The sequence below is a fragment of the Panthera leo genome, chromosome B2 (assembly GCF_018350215.1).
Source record: "Panthera leo isolate Ple1 chromosome B2, P.leo_Ple1_pat1.1, whole genome shotgun sequence".
NCBI classification, from domain to species: Eukaryota; Metazoa; Chordata; class Mammalia; order Carnivora; family Felidae; genus Panthera; species Panthera leo.
The window spans coordinates 74,692,005-74,713,799 of record NC_056683.1 but is presented as its reverse complement, the minus strand read 5'-3'; the positions used below and the strand labels follow the sequence as shown (position 1 = coordinate 74,713,799).

At 36.7% G+C, this 21,795-nt stretch overlaps 1 protein-coding gene across 4 annotated transcripts in view; it reads left to right on the top strand.

Annotated features, from left to right (window-relative positions):
- SNAP91 (synaptosome associated protein 91) overlaps positions 1 to 21,795 on the top strand; it is a 145,006-nt gene that overhangs the window by 112,519 nt on the left and 10,692 nt on the right. For all 4 annotated transcript variants that reach the window (XM_042939273.1, XM_042939272.1, XM_042939271.1 and 1 more), the window contains 4 exons: positions 7,098 to 7,232; positions 8,886 to 9,035; positions 12,661 to 12,691; positions 13,657 to 13,768. In XM_042939273.1, the coding sequence (XP_042795207.1) occupies positions 7,098 to 7,232; positions 8,886 to 9,035; positions 12,661 to 12,691; positions 13,657 to 13,768 (428 nt within the window). The remainder of the gene's footprint in view (positions 1 to 7,097; positions 7,233 to 8,885; positions 9,036 to 12,660; positions 12,692 to 13,656; positions 13,769 to 21,795) is intronic.

Sequence of the window (21,795 nt, the reverse complement as noted above, 5' to 3'; positions counted from 1 at the left end):
TTCCATCAGCCTTTCAGACTGGTTATTTAACAAACTTTCCCAGAGGCAGTAGCAGTTCTTTTGTGTCTTTCCCACCCTCTCCAGACTACCCTGGTTAAATATGACACTCTTGTTTGCTGAATCCACTTCATATTAGTGACCACCAGCTGGTATTTTGTGAATGGTGAAGAACCAGGGTTCCACCGTAATGTTGCTGTGCACTTTTGGAACCTGCAGATATGATAAGAGGCAGTGCACTTAACACACACCACAGCTGGTTACCTGGGGAAAAAATACCGGCTCACCTGGGTTTCCTCCTGGCCTGGGTGTTCTTCATAGCAGCTTCAAATGGGTCACAGAAGCTTTTAAGCTCTTACAAAACCAATAACCTTAATTCGGGTTTTCAAAGTTCAGCAATAGGTTTTATTTTAATAGGCCACAGAAATAGCATAGTTTTCAATGGTTATTTGGGCGAAATGACCTTGTCAATTTTAAAAGGAGATTACTGGAGCACCTGGGTGGCTCAGTCAGCTGGGCATCCAACTTCAGCTCAGCCCATGATCTTGCAGTTTGTGGGTTCAAGCCCTACATCAGGCTCTGTGCTGATAGCTCAGAGCCTTCAGCCTACTTCAGATTCTGTGTCTGCCTCTTTCTCCCCCTCCCCCACTCACACTCTGTCTCTCTCTTAAAAATAAACATAAAAATACTGTTAATAAATAAATAAAAGGAGATTACCGATTATAAGCCTTTTGCTTTGCAGTTATAATTAAAGTTATGGCATATGAAATCAAATGTTCTGGCTTTTTGCAGAATTCTCAGAAGTCTTTAAAAGACAATGTTCCCTTCCAGTTCCAAGTTAGAAGTCAGTGGCAGAGCCAAGAGATGTGATCCTGGGTGTGAGATAGGGTCTAAAACACACATGGAACAAGCAGGAATAGTTTTGTCACCCACTGCCAAGTGCAGCGTCGGGTACCTGAGCCTGCACAGCTTCGTATACAAGGAGGTCCAACAAGGAAGTACACACAAAGTACAAGTTAGAACTCACCAGAAGCAAGCTTGAATTGCTCGATTGTGTCATCCATCGTGAAATCTTAGTAAAATGAGATAGAAAGGGAGAAAATTGGTGATGAAAGTGACAGTGTCATTTACATAGGTTTTACTGATTGTACACTTCCCATTTTTTCCAGTGCATCATCTTGTGACCTCTTCAGTGATGGGAAACATATTTTGTGCACATTTTTCCCTTTCTCTATTTTTTTTATTTAAATAAATGAATTTTTAGTGTAAGTAGGTATAAATGGGTTTTAATGTCTAGCTTGTTCTACAAACAATTCTTATAATTTAATCTGTACGTATCTGAGTCTGATTTACTTGGCCTGAAGGCAATTATTCATTTACCTTATATCCTGATATAAGAGATTTTTAAATTCTAATTTCTCTAGATCTTAAGTATTTGGACTGGTTTTTCATACTTCTGTTTTGCTTATTTAGAAACATTTCTCATATTTGTTCAGGTAACACAGCAAGAATCCATGTTCTCATTGAAGAATATCATGGAATATTAATATAATTTTGTACTGTGAACTAGAAGCAAATTTCCTAGCCAAAAAAACCTGCTAAAGTACACATTATAAAATCCCAGTTACATTTATACATTAAATCCAGCTGACAGCAGCTATTTCAGAGTTTTCAGACTGCCTAGACATTTCTGTTGAATGAATATCAATGGTAGAACAAATATTTGGAGTACTGTGTTATGATAATTTGCAACGAGGCTTAACATGTGTGTTATACTTGTGTGTGTGTATAGAGGGAGAGAGCAGCCAAGTCCACTATAGAGAGGAAGCTTTTTTTTTTCCCTAAAGATAAATTTGCCCAATCATAGATAACAAGGAAATCCACAAATATCATGTTCAGAGTAAGAATTTGAACCAAAAACAAAAACAAAAAAAAGCAGGAGGGAAAGTTGTATTTCATGAGTCTCTAGAATCTTGAATACTGGCTTTTGTTAATAAGACTGTTTTGTAAGAGAATAAAAAAGAAAAATAATACACAGACCCAGTAATGGAAGGTGTAGACTCTTTAGAAGTAACGTTGGTTTTTGAACAGGGCTCTCGCTCCACAGATTTTTTTGAGGCAATAAATTTACATGTAAGTCACAGGGTAAATGTAATAAATATGTAGTATAATTAAATGTTAAAATGATCTTTAGAATTTTTAAACCAAAAATTAAGAATCATCTCAAATTGGGGGGAAAGCTTTGTCAAAAATTGATATGTAATTTAAAACTAGAAAAAAAAGTTGGGGCACCTGGGTGGCTCAGTCGGTTAAGCGGCCGACTTCGGCTCAGGTCATGATCTCACGGTCTGTGGGTTCGAGCCCCGCGTCGGGCTCTGTGCTGAAAGCTCAGAGCCTGGAGCCTGTTTCAGATTCTGTGTCTCCCTCTCTCTGACCCTCCCCCATTCATGCTCTGTCTCTCTCTGTCTCAAAAATAAATAAATGTTAAAAAAAAAAATTAAAAAAAGGAAAAGAAAACTAGGAAAAAAAAGATCAAATGGACAGTCTTTTAAATTGGGCATATCTCTCATAAAAACTGGCTATTTTTTATTCTAATTTACTCTTCTAGAACTGTCAAATAATACCAACTCCAGAACTGAACTATGCATGAAATATCATCTTAGTCATCTTCTGCCCCTTGAGTAAAAATTTCAAGTTCTGTTTGGTGTACCCAGAATGGTGAAACTAGACAATATTCTAGAAGAGACACTGTTTTGGCCAAAGAGGACAGACTCAAAGAATAATTCTTTCCAAATCATTGAGATTACTGATAAGATACAGAGATTATCCATAGCTCAGGTGGAATCTGACTAGAAACTTGAAAGTTAAGTTTCTATCAAACAAATGGAAATATTATTTCATACAGTGAGTAATAAAGCTCTCAAATGCCTCTTCAGATATAACAAATGAAAATATAGATGTTTGAAATATATAGATTTCTGGATGACAGATGTAAAAGTGGATGATTAAGAGAGATTTTACCTAACTTCTGAGGTGGACAGCAAGCAAGAAAACCATTTTCTTCCATTATAGTCACAGTTCTGGGGTGACTGCCCATAAATTTGTACTAGTGTAGGAATGGGCCACATCCTATCTTTAATTCTAAAGGCAGGAAATCATACAGGCCAGTCTTTGAGGCCATTTGTAGTTTTTGTACTCTCTGCTAACCACATGACATAGATGACTTTTTAGCAGAGCCACAGAGGTCTTTAAATTGATTTAAAATATAAAAATGTTCAATGTGGAGTTAATAACTAATAATAGCCACTAAATGAGAAGGTCTACAGAGAACCAATTCTTTCATACTCTGTGGGGGTGGGAGACAGTCTGAAATGTGTCAGACAAAAGACTCTCAGGCTGTTAATCCTAGAAATACTATCTCAGATTGATCTTAGTAAATAGAATGTGTTAATAACTGACTATATTACAGAGTAATTGAGATGGCATCATCTTTAACATAAAAGAAGACTACCAGTAGTTTTAATTTTTTACTCTCCTGACCCAACTGATCTATTATATTGACTGTAGCTATCAATTTTGATATATCTGTTAATAGAACTTCCTTAAGTGTATAGGCTGTTCCCCTTAGAAAGATAGATTCATAAGACTAAGTATCTGTGACAAAAGGCAGTGTGTCTGTAGATGGTTGAGCACTTGAAGATAGTTGGTGATTCATTATAGTGTAGGACAGTCCAAATATGCCTGCAGGATGTCTGGAAGCCTATTGATTATTAGCTTAAATTCCATAGAATATCTTTCTTAATGTAACTTAGAACCATATAGAAAGAAATATTAGTGGTGTGAGTTTTCTTACCTCTATTCCTGGGCTCTAAAAGTTTTCACTTAACAGGAGGAGTTCCCCTCGTTAATATCTATAATTCATTTAAAGTATAACAATAGATTTTTTTCTTTAAGATAATCAGTTGGCTATTTTATAGCACTTTATAGCTTTTCAATTAGTTTAGGTTTATGAGGGCACATACTGAGCATATTGCACAGAACTGAGCATAATGGGAAAAAGTCATCTTTCTAGATCTCTGTCAACTTCGTAAGCCACAGGAAGAGTACAACTCTGATGTTACTCCTGGCTGTGGAAATGAAGCGTGTGGAATCCTCTCTCTTACTTGCCATCATTTGGCCTTGGGCAGATTATTTAACCTCTCTGGCCTCAGTATTTTCATCTGCGAAACTTCATAGAGTTGGGGTGAGGATGAAATGAGCTAATGTATGTTTTGGGTTGAACAATATAATCCTGCTGTTTTTGTAGGACCAAAATGGTCAAATATTGACAATTCATATGTTTTGTATGGTTCAACCTTTAAAAATTCTTAGGGGTGCCTGGGTGGCTCGGTCGGTTAAGCGTCCGACTTCGGCTCAGGTCATGATCTTGCAGTTTGTGAGTTCAAGCCCCGTGTTGGGCTCTGTGCTGACAGCTCAGAGCCTGGAGCCTGCTTCAGATTCTCTGTCTCCCTCTTTCTCTGCCCCTCTTTCGCTCATGCTCTGTCTCTCTCTCCTTCAAAAATAAACATTTAAAAAATTAAAAAATAATAATAAAAGTAAAAATCTTTAGAACTTGGTGAGCCCCATGACAGTGTTAGCTTTACCCTTTCTTAAAGGTTTAAGCTTTCTCGAAGAAGGGGCTAATTTTTTTTCATTATTTATTCACCTATGGATGTGATCTGCTTATGTTACGAAACTCAGTAGCACTAAGCACATGAGCCCTGTGTTGTAAATGCATGTTTTTTCCCTTTCTACTACTGAATATTGGGTGAATATGTTAACTTCCCTTTGCATCACTTCTAGTGATAGACAGGATTGAATCAGATGATCCAAGGCTTTCTCCAACACTAATATGCTATGATTCTACAATAAGTTTTCTCTTCTTGGCCAAGTTTTAAGAAACTGAGATTCAAGAACAATTCTCTCCGCATTCACCAATATCAAAGAGAACCACACCAAAGAAAAATTGCCTAAATTAATCACAGCCATTTTCCAACTTGAGGTGTGGTATGTTTCAAGACACTCAGCATTAACACAGCCGTCAATCTCCTTAAAACCAAACGATCCTATCCACAAAAATAATTACTTCTCACCCATCCTTGCTTCATAGTATTCTTAAAGATCTAGAGAATGCCTTTTCTTCAATGCTTATGTTACTAAAATCCTAAAGGTCACCTCAGGTAGCCACTGTGAACTTTAAAGACCATCCTCTATTAAGTAACAGTTTTCTGAGTTGCATTGTTTTCATACATCTGTAAGGAAAGCCTAAACTTGTGTCATTATCAATATCCAGGAGCAACATGACTTGAACATTATTGTCTGCTTTAGAAAATAGTAATCAGAGAATTTCAGTGAAAGTCATTTTCAGTATTATAAACTGGTTTTACAGAATGTAAGCTTAAGGATTTTTTAAAGCATTTGTTATGTTTTTGCAAGAAGTTTCTGAAAAAGAAAAGATGCGGCTAGATTAGAAGGGAATATTTACACCCAAACTAAATATAGAAAAGACTTCTGGAAGTAATAAAATTCTTTAATAATAGAGCATCCTCTATTAAGAAATTGCTGCCTTCTCCGGTTGTATGTTTCATAAAGAAGCAGTACAGAGAGAGCTTTGCTTCTGCTTCTATCTGTTGAGAGAAAGTATTTGCTTCCAGCCTTCAAAAGATAAGTAATTTGAATTTTGGTTGCTTTACAGTGGCCTCTGATTTTTCCCCACCTTTTGTATTCAAAAGTGTCCTTATTCAGTAAACATTAATCCAGTGTTTTAGGCATTGTGCTGATTAGTGAAAAACAGGAGGAGACACAGTTCCTGACACCAAAAAGCCATCCCCAGAGTGGGGTTTGGGGGTGAAAATAAAGACATATGATGGGAATAGGATGAAGATATGTATCAGATGCAGAGGGCACAGAGGCAGAGCATGTAACTAACTCACTTGGACTTGGGGTGGGAGGAGTGGGCATAGCTGTGCCTGATAGTAGTGGGTGACAGTATCAGTCCAAGAGGCCTTCCTGGAGTAGGCATCTGAGTCACCATGATGGTGTTATGGATGCAATCTAGTTTGCAGGGAAGGGGTAGGGAACAGAGACAGAAGAGCTTGATTACTATGCAAAGGAATCTGCGTTAGATGAATCTGAAAGTTATGGAGAGCCATTGAAGGACACCATTTAGAGAAGTAACTTTGTCAGCATTTTCCACTCAGAAAGATCACTCTAGCTGCACTGCAGAGACTAGATTGGAGTAGGTCCAGACTAGAGGCAGGAAGCCCCTCTGGGTGGCTATTGATGAATCCTGAGAGCTGAGTGAGGGAAGCCCACACTTAGCAGTAGCAGCACTGGGATAAGAACATGTATGAAAGATGTTAAGAAGGATTTGGTGGCAGAGTGCATGAATATTTTTATGATTTATATTTTATTATTATACTTAGCCAGTGTGTACAACTGAGCATTTTCTAGCTCCCTGATACTGTGATTTGAAGAATCAAAATTTTAATGTATTGAAATTATCTCCATTTGAACCCTATTGGGACCTTCTTAGCTCTGTGTAGCTCCATTGTAATGATAGATTTGGTTGCCCCAGGTTCTCTCAGCCAGGGTTGAGATATATTCTTATGTGCTATTTCATTTCTAATTAAATTAGATCTCATTAATACATGACAAAACCAGCAGTTTCCAGAGGGGAGATTGGGGGTGGGGGGCACGGTGGGGGGAAGATAGGTGAAGTAGCTGATGGGGATTAAAGAGAATACTTATCATGATGACCACTGAGTAATGTATAGAATTGTTGATTCACAATATTATATACCTGAAACACTAGTAAAACACTGAATGTTATACTTGAATTTTAGAAAATCAGTAAAAATAATTTAAAAATACATGACAGATATCAAGATATGTGAAAAACCTTTTAAAAAACTAACATCCAGGTTTCATTGACTTCTCATCTACCTGCATTCGATTCCTTCTCAGTCTTCTGTAACTCTTCCTGACTCTATTTTTCTTGCCTTTACCTACGTTTAGTTATTTCTGCTTATATTTTTCTGGAACTGTTTTTTTCCCCCCAGGATTTGGGGGTTCTTTTATGGCCCCTTCTCCATCACCGGTGACTCCAGCTCAGAATAACCTGCTGCAGCCCAATTTCGAAGCAGCTTTTGGAACAACGCCTTCAACTTCTAGCAGCAGCTCCTTTGATCCATCAGGTGAGGCAGTGACTTTCAAACGTTCTTTGCGTTTGTTCTGATTACAAAATATGCCACCTAAGGTTAGTGTGATATCAGAAAACTCATAAGCAAATACTGAGTGGCGACCTGGTTTTAAAACTTTAATAAATCTTTTATTCTGTGTTTTAAGTAAATATTTCAGTACATTTTAGAAGATTTAAGGATAACCTGTAATCCTTTTCTGTGTTTCTGTTTTAAATTTTTAGCAGAGATCTAACGGCACACACACCATCTGTTTGCATGAGCTTACGTGCACATGGTTTAGAGACAGTTAAGGGAAAACAAACATTTTATGCAGTATCTGAATGTGTGGACACTCCCAACTGCTATTGCTTACACCCTCTGAAGCTTGCATGGCCCTCGGTTTTATGAAGTTGAGACACAAATAGTATTCTTTGCCTGCCTTTAATCTTTCATCCTGCTGTCATTTTGTTTGTATTCTCTTCCATTCTACTCTTCCCATGCTGGGTCCTTACTACAAATTTTCAATTGGTGAGTTTTTGGCAATTAAATGTGCTTCAGAAACACCCTAAATATATCCCCTGCCTGACAATTTGGTTGCTTCTATTGCCAGTGCCTAGTTGAATGCTGTCCCTTTCCAATTTAGAATTACCGTATGGTAGTGTTTGTGGTAAATATTCAAAGTTCTTTAACAAAAACTACCCACAAAAATTTCGACGCGGATAAGATATTAGCAACAATTTATGTAGATCTTTTGAGTCTGCATTTTGAATGGTCTTTCTGTATTTGAGGAATGAAACAAGTGGTAACTGGTTACATAGTGATTAGGAAACATCAATAATAGAATGATTTCTAATGTTTAAAATAGTTTTTCCCTTAAACATTCCTTGAAAGTTAGAACCTAAATTGATTACTATAATGAGGAGGGGGAGGGTCACAATTTTTTACTTCTAAAATATGGTCAACTGTTTGTCATATACTCATTACTAGGTACTAACCGTTAGATCAGGTTTTATTCCACCACTAACTTCGTAAGAAACTAGGAGATCTAGCCTTCTTTCTCATTTAGAATTGTTTTAAAGATAAGCATTATAGGAAAACAAAATAAGCATTGTAGGATCTGAGAGTACATTATCTAGGCTTTGCTGTAAATTACTACCATTTTCAATAAAAAAGTATTTTAGTGATTGTTTTTAATAAGAGTACCACTTATTGAGTGCCTATATAGAGGAAGCATTATAATAAAGACATGACATATATTATCTAATTTGATCTTGACAACAGGACCATGTGGTAGTAGTATTCTTCCCATTAGTTTTCAGAGGAGAAAACTATAGCTCAGACAGTGATTTTCTCAAATTCACACAGTTAGTGAGGCATGCAACTAAACTGAGCCTAATTCCAACCCCAAAATCTGTGCTCTTTCCTGTACATTACACAGATTTTTTTCCATCTTTATTTATGTTTACTAGTATTTCTGTACTTTATGGGTAGACATATGTAGACATGTTCTTCTACGTGTTACAGTCATAAAAAGTGTGAATTACATGCCTTCTTTTGTAAGATTGTACATTCACTTGTTTTATAGTTTTTCAAAAGACAATTTCCATCTAAGTTTGCATATGGCCTTATTTTTCCAATTATTCTGACTCTGGTCTATTTGATTTTTAGTGTTTGATGGTCTAGGTGATCTACTGATGCCAACCATGGCACCAGCCGGGCAGCCTGCACCCATCTCAATGGTACCCCCCAGTCCAGCCATGGCAGCAAGCAAAGCCCTTGGGAGTGACCTTGATTCATCTCTTGCCAGCTTAGTAGGCAGTGAGTAATACAGTTGTTTGTTGTTGGGTTTTTTACTGTATCATATGTGAATTTTTGTTCTCTATCCTTTCGTATATATTTGTTTCTGGATTCACCTACAGGTGAGTATATCAAGGAGCGGACAGAAATTCTTAATGTTCTACCCAGTACAGTTCCTTGAAGGATAGACAATTGTTGTGCCATTGTTTCACAAGCAGCACCCATGCTGTTTTTAATATAAATTACTAAAGGGATAGAGAGCATATGCAAGTGTCAAACCAAGTACATTATGTATACTAAGTACTTAATTTTTCATTTCACTTGGAAATAAGAACACAAAGTAACTTAAATACTGAAATAATGACAATTGACCATCCATGTGAATTTTGGTTACTCATTCAACAAATATTTACTGACTACCAAGCACTCTTCCAGGCTCTAAGGCTAAATCAGTGAACAAAACAGGTATAAATTTCTGTTCTTACGGTGCTCAGGAAGGGGAGAGACAAATAGTTCGAAATAAGTAAGTTCTGTAGTACATGAGGTCATAAGCATTCTGGGGAAGAAACAGACCGGGCGAAGAGGAGTTGGGAACACTGCAGAGGGGAGTTGGGTTCCCTGAGAAGGTATATTTTGAGCAAAGATCTGAAGGTAAAGGAATGAACCACATGGATCTGAGGGAGAATATTTGCAGGCAGAGAAGATAGCCAGTGCAAAGGCATTGGGGCAGAAAACTGCCTGTCATATTTGAGGAATAATAAGGAGACCAGAGGCTAGAGATGGGTAAAGAGAGAGTCCTAGGAGATGAGGGCAGCTAGTATAAAGACTTGCCTTTCCTTTTAACCCTGAATTTGATTCTTTATTAAGGTGAATGGGTTCACACTGCCGATACCTTTTCATTTTAAGTAAAAGTGAAGTATTTTTTAATAAAATATCTTCCAAAACTGAAAAAAAAAAAAAAGATCTACATACCCCCCTATCAATATTCCAGTTTCCTTGTTTATAGAGCTTGATGAGTTGAACCTAAAATTCGTATGGAAATGCAAGGAAGCCAGAATAGCCAAACATTCTAAGTAAAGAAGAATAACCTTGGAAGACTCACATTTAGTGATTTTAAAACTTACTACAGGGGCGCCTGGGTGGCGCAGTCGGTTAAGCGTCCGACTTCAGCCAGGTCACGATCTCACGGTCCGTGAGTTCGAGCCCCGCGTCAGGCTCTGGGCTGATGGCTCAGAGCCTGGAGCCTGTTTCCGATTCTGTGTCTCCCTCTCTCTCTGTCCCTCCCCCGTTCATGCTCTGTCTCTCTCTGTCCCAAAAATAAATAAACGTTGAAAAAAAAAAAAAATTAAAAAAAAAAAAAAAAAAACTTACTACAAAGCTATAGTAATTAAGAGAAGTGGTATTGCCTAGGGATGTGCATATACCTCAGTGGAATAGAATAACAGTCTAGAAATAAGCATACATCTGTGGTCAGTTGGTTATCACCAAAGTTGCCAATACAGTTCAATGGGAAAAGACTTATCTTTCCAACAAATGGTGTCAGGATAGCTGGACATCCACGTGCAGAAGGATGGAGTTAGATAATTCAACTCCAAAATATTACTTTGCTTACTGCAAAATAATTAATTCACAGTGGATCATAGAACTGTATGGATCATAAGTGCCAAAACTATAAAACTCTTAGAAGAAAATGTGTTAGTAAACAAATCTTCGTGACCTTGGATTGGATAATGTTCTTAGATATGACACCAAAAGCACAAGCAACAATAGATCAAAATAGATAAATAGAACTACGTTAAAATTAAAAACTTTTGTGTTACAAATGACACTATCAAGAAAGTAAAAAAATAACCCACAGAATGGGAGAAGGTATTTGTAAAACATATATCTGCTAAAGAACTTATACCCAGAATAAATAAAGAACTCTTACAACTCAATAATGAAAATACAAATAACGCAATTTTATTTTTTAAGTTTCTTTATTTTGAGAGAGAGAGAAAGTGAGTGGGTAGGGGCAGAGAGAGAGCGGGGAGAGAATCCCAAGCAGGCTTTGCAGGGTTAGCGCAGAGCCCTATGTGATGTCGGGCTCAAACTCACGAACCGTGAGATCACGACCTGAGCCAAAATCAAGAGTCGGATGCTCAACCGACTGAGCCACCCAAGTGCCCCCAAATAACCCAATTTTAAAATGGCCAAATGATTTGAATAGGTCTTTCTCCACAGAAGATATATGTATGGTCAATATGCACATGAAAAGATGCTCCACACCAGTCATCTGGGAAATGCGTATCTAAACCACATGAGATATCACTTCTCACCCATTAGGATGGCCATAATTAAAAAAAATAAAATAAACAAACAAAAACAAAAGAAAAAAACAGTGCTGATGAGAATGTGGAGACATTGAAACTCTAGCATTGCTGGTGAAAATGCAACTGTGGAAAGCAGTTTGGCAGTTTCTCCAGACCTGAAACAGTTACCCTTACAGAGCATACCATATAACTAGCCTAGAAGCTCTTCCCATACATCTCTGCCCAGCTTTGCTCAAATCTCACCTCCCTGAGGCCTTCCCTGAACACCCTGTTTAATGCCCGTCACCCTTATCCTACCTGACCAGATCCCTTGTGCCCTGCTCTTCCTTTGCTTATTTCCGTAGGCTTTCCTATCACCTTGTAGTAGCCTACATAATTTACTTTATTATTTTATTGTTTTATTCTCCATCTCACTCTATTAGAATGCACATTCCCCTAGGATCAAGATCTTTGTTTTCTTTACTAATGTATCCTATGTGCTTACAACAGTGCCTGGCGTCTATGGAGGCTCAGTAAATATTTGCTGAAGTAATCAGTGAATTGAGATTAGAGTGGAATGAGTAAGCCAATTATGTCAGGAGTCCCCAAGACCACCTTCACATTCAGAGATCCACTAGAATTCAGAGGACTCAGCAGCACATAGTTGTACTCACAGCTAAGATTTATTACAGCAGCATAATAAGGACACACAGCTGGATCATTAGGGCAAAAGACACAGGCAAGTTTGGGAGTATCCATATACCGACTTCCTTATGCTCTCCCCTTCCCAGGAGGGGAAAAGCATACAAAAATGCAGCAACACGTGTGATATTTCTGCCCAGGGAAGCCCTGTAGAGACTCCACACCCAGGTCTTTTATCGGATGCTGATCATGTAGGCACTCTGCTTAACACAGCCCAAAATTTCAGTCTCGCAGAAAGAAGGAAAGCAGGTGTTCAGCATAAACCACATTGTTTGTACAAACAGTTTAGACACAGTAGCCACCCTTATCATTAGGAAAAGTATTACCGCAGCATGGAGAACAGTTTACTAAGCTGGGTTCCTAGATGCCAGCCACATAGGCCTTTTAAGAGAACAGTCTCAAGCGTGCTGTGTTTACTCTTTCCTAGATACCAGCTGACATTAAAATGTGATCCTTAAGTATAATGTGAAGTAAAAGAAAATGTTAGATTTCTGAACATGTTTCCTAACATAGTTTCTCCTTTGTAAAATTGAATACAGTCATTCTTAGGCAAAATGTGGACTTTTTCTAGAACTCTCTTTGATCTTTTAAATGTCATATCATTTAAGCTGAGTATAGAGGTTTAAGTTCTTTTTTCTTTTATCCTTTTATAGATCTTGGAATTTCTGGTACCACATCGAAAAAGTAAGTATTTTTGAAATTATCTGGTTTTCTTGTGGCAGTGTATTTACATTTATTTGAGACGATTAAATGCATTGGAGTAATAACTTATTCTCGAGCTCAGTAATTTCAAAATTGGTTTTTACTGCATTCTGGACTTTTGTTTTTGTTATTATTCTACTGGAACCTCCAAACTGTTGGCTCTGCAAGGAAAAGGAACAATCTATTTTGGTCTCCAAGATTGTCACTAAATTATAGCTAGAAATACTTCAGAATTATGGTTTGAATGCTTTAATAGCTTTAAATTCTAGAACACTATTCCTAGCTAACATTGGTTTTTAAAAGTCTGTCATGGAGGATCAATTTTAAGGAAGGATAGAAAGAATGGTCAACGATGTACCCTCTCTTTAGATGCACATTTCAGTACCTTTGAAATTGGGATGCATTTTACAGTAGATATATCTGACAGTCACTGTAAGGCAGGTTGTAGTCATGATGCAGTTGTGTGAAACCTTCTGATGAACCCTCCGACATCTAGAAGAAGTGCCATGATGGATGAAACAAACTACAGATATTTGATAAAGTGTAGAGTATTTATGATATTTGGAAGTTTTTGTAACCAGTGAGGAATTTGGTTGAATTTTGTGGCACATTCTTCTATTGGAAGAATGCATGTTCCTCTAGGATCAGGATCTTCATTTTCTTCACTAATAATCCCAAGTGTTTACAACAGTGCCTGGCATCTATAGAGGCTCAATAAATATTGAGATCCAAACTCTAAATCATTTTTTATCAAATGCTTTTTTATACTGTCTTAGATACAATACAGTAAGACTCCTCTATAAGTTTAATTTGTTCTCCTTATTACCACTTGCCTTAAACAGACTACATCTAATCCCAAATAAAAGTATCTAAGGAGCCACACACATTGTTTTCTGAGTAGTGTGTTTTTAATACATGTGTTTGTTTTTTTGCATGCTTGATTTTAGGGGCGACCTTCAGTGGAATGCTGGAGAGAAAAAGTTGACGGGTGGAGCCAACTGGCAGCCCAAAGTCGCCCCTGCAACCTGGTCAGCAGGTGTTCCACCAAGTGCACCTTTGGTACGTAGCCACCAGGGCCCAGGGCAGTGCTGACAATTTGCCAGTTTCCAAGCATGGGACAGAATGCACTTTGTTTAGGTTTGCTACTGACATTGTACTTTTTCATCCACATTGAGGGGACATAAGCAGGATGCGATATTTACCAAAATGCAAATTTCATTGACTTTCTATTAATAGATTGTGGCCCATTTTTTTATTTTCATTATTTCAAAATAGTATTTATGCTTCTTTAGATATTACTTCTATATTTGTACAGTTATGGGAATAACTTTTCAAAATAATTCAGTATCACTGGTGATTATCCATATTTTGCTCCCATTTCTGTCGCCTAATTGTCTTAAGAAGTAATGAAAACTTTTTTTTTCTTACCAGAAAGATTGGGCAGTTTTCTGTTATGTAAATGGACTTTGATTTTAAAACTCTATTAATTCTGCTTACCACTTTTTAAACTGAAATACTAACACCATCTTTTCTATAAAATTTAAATAGATTTCATGTTTGTGTATTAAATTTCTATTAATACCAATCATTCACTCTGGGAAAGAGTGTATCACTGGAAGTAAAGACTATCACTTTGTGAGATTTGTTACCACAAAAAGGATGTTTCCTAAAGCAGCAAAATTTACTGTTTTCCTGTATATGCTCCATTTTTGGCTAAACTGGGCTAGTCACTGTTTCCCAAGCTCAGTTGTAATTTTTCAGCTTTGCTTACTACCTTCACCTAAGTCACTCTTTACTAAGGCTTTCTTGATGCAAACCTTTCCTTGTTGCCTGAATTAATTCCTAACCATCACCCACCAACCCCAGCCAAACATGCATAGAAGTGAATTAGTATAAATTAGAATATAAACATTTTAGGTAGACTTTATTAAAATTAATCATGCTCCATAAATTAATTTCAATACCTGAATTATAGAATTTAAAACATGTTTTCTTTTGAATAATTTGATAAATAGTAATGTTTTTATATATAAAGTTTTATTATAATTTTATAAATAAGTGTAAACCAATCTGAAAAGGGCCATTTGAACTAAAATTTACCACTAAACAATACTAATAGTATTAATCAAACTACAATTTATACTGATGCGGGATCACCGAGCCCAATGGTCAAGAAAGAATTTTTGAGATATTTTACGGTGCAAAAAAGTTGTTTATTGAAGTACAGAGATAGGACCCATGGGCAGAAAAAGCCCCATTGTAAGTGTGAGGAGTGATTGATTATAATAGGGTTTTCTGTCTTCCGGAAGGGAAGGTGACATTAGGGCTCCAGGAAATTGAGTCTATAGATTTCTGGAGGTCTGACTATTCTCAAGATTGTGCTTTTCTTGTAAGTCATTAAGACAGTGACAAACTGATGAAGTTTCATGTCCTCCATGACTGTGATCTTTAGCAGTTAACCATTGGCTTTTTCCTTCCTTTGTTCCTGGGCAGTCTTGAGTGCCTGAGAAATGTTAAATATGTCCCTCTCCCACCTTGGGGAGATTTTTGCCCTCAGCTTGCCTTTTGTTATCTCATCAATGAATACCACATATTGACATTAAATTTCACAATTTATATTATCATTACCAAATTAAAGAAACTAATTTTCTTATTCTCTCTAAAAGAGGTCTAAAGAGACCTCATGTGTTGTTCTGAGAGGTTTATACTTTAGTGTATTGCCCTTATTAGCAGGCTTAAACTTTTCATTGTTTTTTTAACAGGTTAATTTCAGAACAGTTACAGTGATAACAGAGTTTAAAGATAGACTGGAGGAAAGCTTGGGTATCTGGCAGATAAGCTGTAGGCTTAAAAAAAAGAATAAACAAAAAAGTGGTTGAGAACCACAGGTGAGGGTGGAAAGGAAGACAAGGAAGAAAATCTCAGGTAGAATCCACACAGGGGATCACTGTGAATGAAGCTACAAGACAGTGGTTGCCCAGGTTTCTTAATGGGGCGGTCACTAAACAATGAGGCCATTTAACCAAGAAGCAGAAGGAGGGAGAACTACTTTAGTAATAGTATTAAGTTGGAGACCTTCCTTGGTCAGCACCTCTCCTGAGATCAAGATTTTCACCATACAAGGTTACAGATTCATCAGATACTTAATTTACAGCTGGTCTGCTTCTTCAGGACAACAAGGCTACTCATTATCTGATTAGCAGGCACCGTCACTGAGAATGAGATTGATATTCTCTCTTTTTTTTTTTTTTTTTAACTCCAAACTCCTTATTTTTATTTATGAAGCAGAAGATGTTAAGTTGTTAGTAATTAAACTCCAGGAAGTAAAAGACAGTACACTTTAGCATAAAGTATCCACAACAGCTGTGGAAAGAGAAACTAGACCAACAGAAATAATTTATCAGGAAGGCAGAGTCACATGTTGTTCTGTTTCTGTTTTTTTGTTATTTTCCTTGACTTTTTAGACAACAATATAAAGGCGGTCAAATGCAGAGTTATTTTATCTTCATTAACTCTAAGTCTTATATGTTGTCTATATAAATTTACTGCCATTTACCCATTTACTGCAAAGCTCTTCTTCTATAACAAAGCTCTGGCTTTGCTTTGACTTAAGAAACTATTCTGGCTTAATTACATAAGAAGGCCTCTGGCTTCTTCTCTCCACCCCATTCTTTCATAAAATGCTGCTTCCGCTTCCCTAAATATGTCTGAGTCTCTTTTTTTAAGCATATTCAAGCAAAGGAAGAGAGACAACTGAAATAAAACTTCTGCCTCGGAAGCAGCAAAGCAGTGTTTCCGTGTCCTCTGGTAATCTGCAGGCCTCTCCTTTTGAGTAGGAGATGAAAGAGTAGGTGTGAGGGTGAGCATCCTTCTGCTGCCTTCTAAAGTTTCTATTGATAGACAAGAGCTAAGGTTACCTTCCCAGTTTGTTTCAGATTTCCCTCAACTGCTGCTTGGAGGTACAGCTGTAGAATTTTTCAGATCATAGAACTCAAGTTAGATCTAAAAATCTTAACAGGACTTGAATACTTTAAACATGTCTGCTGGCAGGGCTCTGTCATCATGGCCATCAAGAGCCCTGTGCTTCCAGGATTACTTTTTCCTGTTTTCCAATACTCACTTAAGTTTCCATCCTACAAACTGGGAAGATTCTTGCAGTTCAGAAACATATGCATTTGGCAGGGGGCCACAGAATCCACATTTCTTTCCCTAAAAACAACTAACCTTCGTGTGCCTACATATGAAGCATTCGGTAAAATGTTGAAAAGAAAACAATAATAATAAATAAAAAAGGACCTTAGGACAAATAATATTTGGGGAGTAAATTATTAAGGGTTAATCTGGTCAAGCAAAATGGAAAACTTAGACTATATTTAAATTATTTGACCTATTTATTTGATCAGCAATTTCCACAAGTTCATTTTATTTTGATAACTAACAAAAATCTTTTTTTTTTCATAGCCTGAAGTTCTAATGATAACAATTCTGGTAAATAATACAGTTATCATTGTATAATTCAATCCTGATAAATGATATGATTCTGAACAGCCTGTTACCTAACCTGTTGAAATGATGAGTAAGGAGTGAATCTGAAGTATAATACCTGTTTACCTGTTTTGTTTTTAATTTTTTTGATAAAATTTACATAAACATTAAATTCTCCATGTTCACAACTTTAAAGTGAATATTCATTCAGTGTATATTCAGTGATTTTCAGTATATTTACAGTTTTAAAACTGTCACTATTGTCTAACTCCAGAATAGCTCCAACCACCCCAAAAAGAAACACAATCCCTTTGAATTCCCACCTCTCCCTATCCCCTGGCATCTAATAATTTACTCTATAGATTTGTCTATTCTGGGTATTCCATATCATCAGACTCCTATAATATGGAGCATTTGGTGCCTGGCTTCTTTTACTTAGCATGACATTTTCAAGGTTCATCCATGTTGTAGCACGTATCAGTACCTCATTTCTTATGGCTGAATTTGGATATACCACCTTCTTCAACTGATGGGCATTTGTGTCATTTCTATTTTTTGGCTGTTATGAAAAATACTTCTGTAATTTGTAAAGAAGTTTTTGTGTGAATATATGTCCTCTTGGGTGTATACCTAAGAATGGAATTACTAGGTCATGTGTAACTCTCCACTGAGCCTTTTGTTTTTTTTAATTTTTTTTTTTAAGTTTATTTATTTTTGAGACAGAGAGAGACAAAGCATGAACGGGGGAGGGTCAGAGAGAGGGAGACACAGAATCTGAAACAGGCTCCAGGCTCTGAGCTGTCAGCACAGAGCCCGACGCGGGGCTCGAACTCACGGACCGTGAGATCATGACCTGAGCCGAAGTCGGCCGCTTAACCGACTGAGCCACCCAGGCGCCCCTCCACTGAGCCTTTTGAAGAACTGCCAAACTTTTCCACAGCAGCCACGTCATCTTACATCCCCACCAGCAATACGTAGGGTCTCAGTTGTGGTTTTGATACAGATTTCCCTAATGATAAATGAGGTTGAGCTTTTTTTATGTGCTTCTTGGCCATTAGTTTGTTTGGTTTTTTGTTTGTTTGTTTGAGAAATATCTTCATATCCTTTGCCCATTTTATGATTGGGCTGTCTTTTTATTATGGAGTTCTAAGAAATCTTTATGTATTCTAGAAACTAGATACTTATTAAATACTGTATATGATTTGCCAATATTTTCTCCCATTCTATGAGTTGCCTTTTTATTTTCTTGATAGTGTGTGTCCTTTAATGCACAAAAGATTTGAATTTTTTAAGTTTATTTATTTATTTTGAAAGATAGAGCTGGGAAGGGAGAGAGAGAGAGGGAGACAGGTGAATCCCAGGCAGGCCCTGCACTGATAGCACAGAGCCCAACGTGGGACTCGAACTCAATCATGACCTGAGCTGAAGTTGGATGCTTAACCAACTAAGCCATCCAGGTGCCCTCAAAGATTTTAATTCTGATAAACTTCAATTTATTTATTTTTGTTGCTTGTGCTCTTGGTGTCATATTTGAGAAACAGTTGCCTAATCCAAGATCTTGAAGATTTACACTTATGTTTCTTGCCAAGAGTTTGTATACTTTTCTCTCTTACATTAGCCCTTTTACCTATTTTAGGCTCATTTTCATATATGGTATGGCACAGGGGTCCAAATTCATTATTTTGCATGTGGAAATACAGTTTTCCCAAAACCATTTATTGAAAAGACTCTTCTTCATTTATTGGCCTTGCCATCCTTGGCAAAAATCAGTTGACCATAGATGTCTGGGTTTATTTCCAGAATCTTTATTCTGTTGTATCGATTTATATGTCTGTCCTTCTGCCAGTACCATCACTGTTTTGATGTAGCTTTGAATTAAATTTTAAAACCAGGAAGTGTGAGTCCTCCAAATTTGTTCTTCTTTTTCAAGACTGTTTGGCTATTCTGGATCTCTTGCATTCCCACAAAAATTTTAGGTTCAGAATGTCCATTTTTCCAAAAGAAGCAGTTGAAATTTTGATAGGGATTACACTAAATGTATAAAGCAATTGAGAAATATTGCTATCTCAATATTACATCTTCTAATCCTTGGACACAGGATATCTTTCTCTTTATCTAAGTTTTTTATTTCAACAGTGTTTTAACAAGTTGTTTAACAAAGTTTCAACAAGTCTTGTCCTTTGTTTAAGTTTCTCTTTTTAGTGATCTCTTTGCTCAATGTGGGACTCCAACCCATGACCCCAACATCAAGAGTTGCACACTCTTCTCACTAAGCCAGCCAGATGCCCCAAGTCTTGTACTTCTTTTAATTTTATTCTAAGTATTTTATTGTTTTTAATGCTATTGTAAATGAATTGTCCTTTTAATTATATTTTTTTATTGTCCACTGCTAGCATACAGTGAACACTACACTGATTTTTGCATATTGATGTTGTATCCTACAACTTTGCTGAATTTGTCTGTTAGTTCTAATGGGTTTTTTGGTATATTGATTCCTTAGACATTTGTATATATAAGGTGATGTCATCTACAAATAGAGATTGTTTAATTTCTTTTTTTCTTTCTGGATGCTTTTTCTTTCTTTCTTACCTGATTGCCACAACTAGAACTTCCAGTGCACCTTTGTCTTTATTCTAAGGAGAAAGCTTTCAGTCATTCAGCATTAAGTATGATGATAGCCATGTGTTCTTTGTAGATGCCCTTATTCAGGTTGAGGAATTTCCTATCTTATCATGTGTGTTGAGTGGATTTTTTTGTTTTTTGTCGTGAAAGGATGTTAGATGTTGTCAAATGCTTTTTCTGCATCTACTTATATGATTATGTTTTTTTTTTATATATTCTATCAATATGACATATTACATTGACTGGGTCAACCTTACATTTCTAGGATAAATCCCACTTGGTCATGGCATATAATTCTTTTAATATCTACTGGATTTAGTATGCTTGTATTTTGTCAAGAATTTCTGCATCAGTGTTCATAAAGGATATTGATTTATAATCTTCTAATGTCCTTGTTTGTCTTTGGTGTCAGGGCAATACTGGCATCAAACAATAATTAGGAAGTATTCCACAACTTTTTTTTTTTTGGTATGGCTTGAGAAGGATTAATATTAATTCTTCTTTATAGTTAATAGAATTCACCAGTGAGGCCATCCAGTTCTGGGCTTTTCTGTGGCATAAGTTTTTTTTTATTGTTGACTGTATTCCCCATGCTGCACTTTTTTCATAACTAGAAGTGTGTACCCTTTAATTCCCTTCATCTTTTTGCCCATCCACCTCCCCTCTGGCAACTACCAGTTCTTCATATGTAAGAATCCGTGTTTTTGTTTGTTCATTTGTTTGGGTTTTTACATGCCACATTTAAGTGAAATCATATGATATTTGTCTTTCTCTGACTTATTTCACTTAGCACATACCCTCTAGGTCACTAATGGCAAGGTCTCATTCTTTTTTATGGCTGAGTAATATTCTAGTCCATATATACCACATCTTCTTTTTCCATTCATCTCTGGATGGACACTTAGGTTGCGTCCATATTTTGGCTATTATAAATAACGCTACAGTAAACATAACGGTGCATATATCTTTTTGAAATAGTGTTTTCATTTTCTTTGGGTAAATATTCAGTGGTGGAATCACTGGGTCATACAGTATTTCTACTTTAAGTTTTTTGAGAAACCTGCATACTGTTTTCCACAGTGGTTGCACCCATTTACATTCCCACCAACAGCACACGAGGGTTCCCTTTGCTCCACATCCTCACCAACACTTGTTATCTCTTTGTCTTTTTGATATTAACCATTCTGACAGGTGTGAGGTGATGTCTCATTGTGGTTTTCATTTGCATTTTCCTGAGGATAAGTGATGATGAGCATCTTTTCATATGTCTGTTCACCATCTGTAGGTCTTCTTTGGAAAAATGCCTGTTCAGGTCCTCTGCCTATTTTGTAATCAGATTGTTTAGCTTTGTGGTGTTGAGTTGTGTAAATTCTTTATATACTTTGGATATTAACCCCTTATCAGATCTATTATTTGCAATTATCTATTCCCATTCACTAGGTTGCCTTTTTGTTTTGTTGATTTTGATTTGGTTCCCTTTGCTATGTAAAACCTTTTTATTTGGTGTAGTCTCAGGTTTATTTTTGCTTTTGTTTCTCTTGCCTGAGGAGACATATCCATACATATGTTGCTAAGGCCGATATCCAGGAGATTACTGCCTGTTTTCTTTTAGGAGGCTTTATGGTCTCAGGTCTTACATTTAGGTCTTTAATCCACTTGAGTTTATTTTTGTGTATGATATAGGAAAGTAGTCCAGTTTCATTCTTTTGCATGTCCCTGTCCATTTTTCCCAACATTGTCTATTGAAAAGACTGTCTTTTCCTCCATTGTATTTCCTTGCCTCCTTAATTGACCAGACAAGCATGGCTTATTTCTTGGCTCTCTCTTCTGTTCCCTTGATCTTAGTATCTGTTTTTGTGTCGGTATCATACTGTTTTGATTACTATCGCTTTGTAGTATAACTTGAAATCTGGTATTATGATACTTCCACCTTTGTTCTTCTTTCTCAAGATTGCATTGCCTATTTGAGGTGTTTTGTA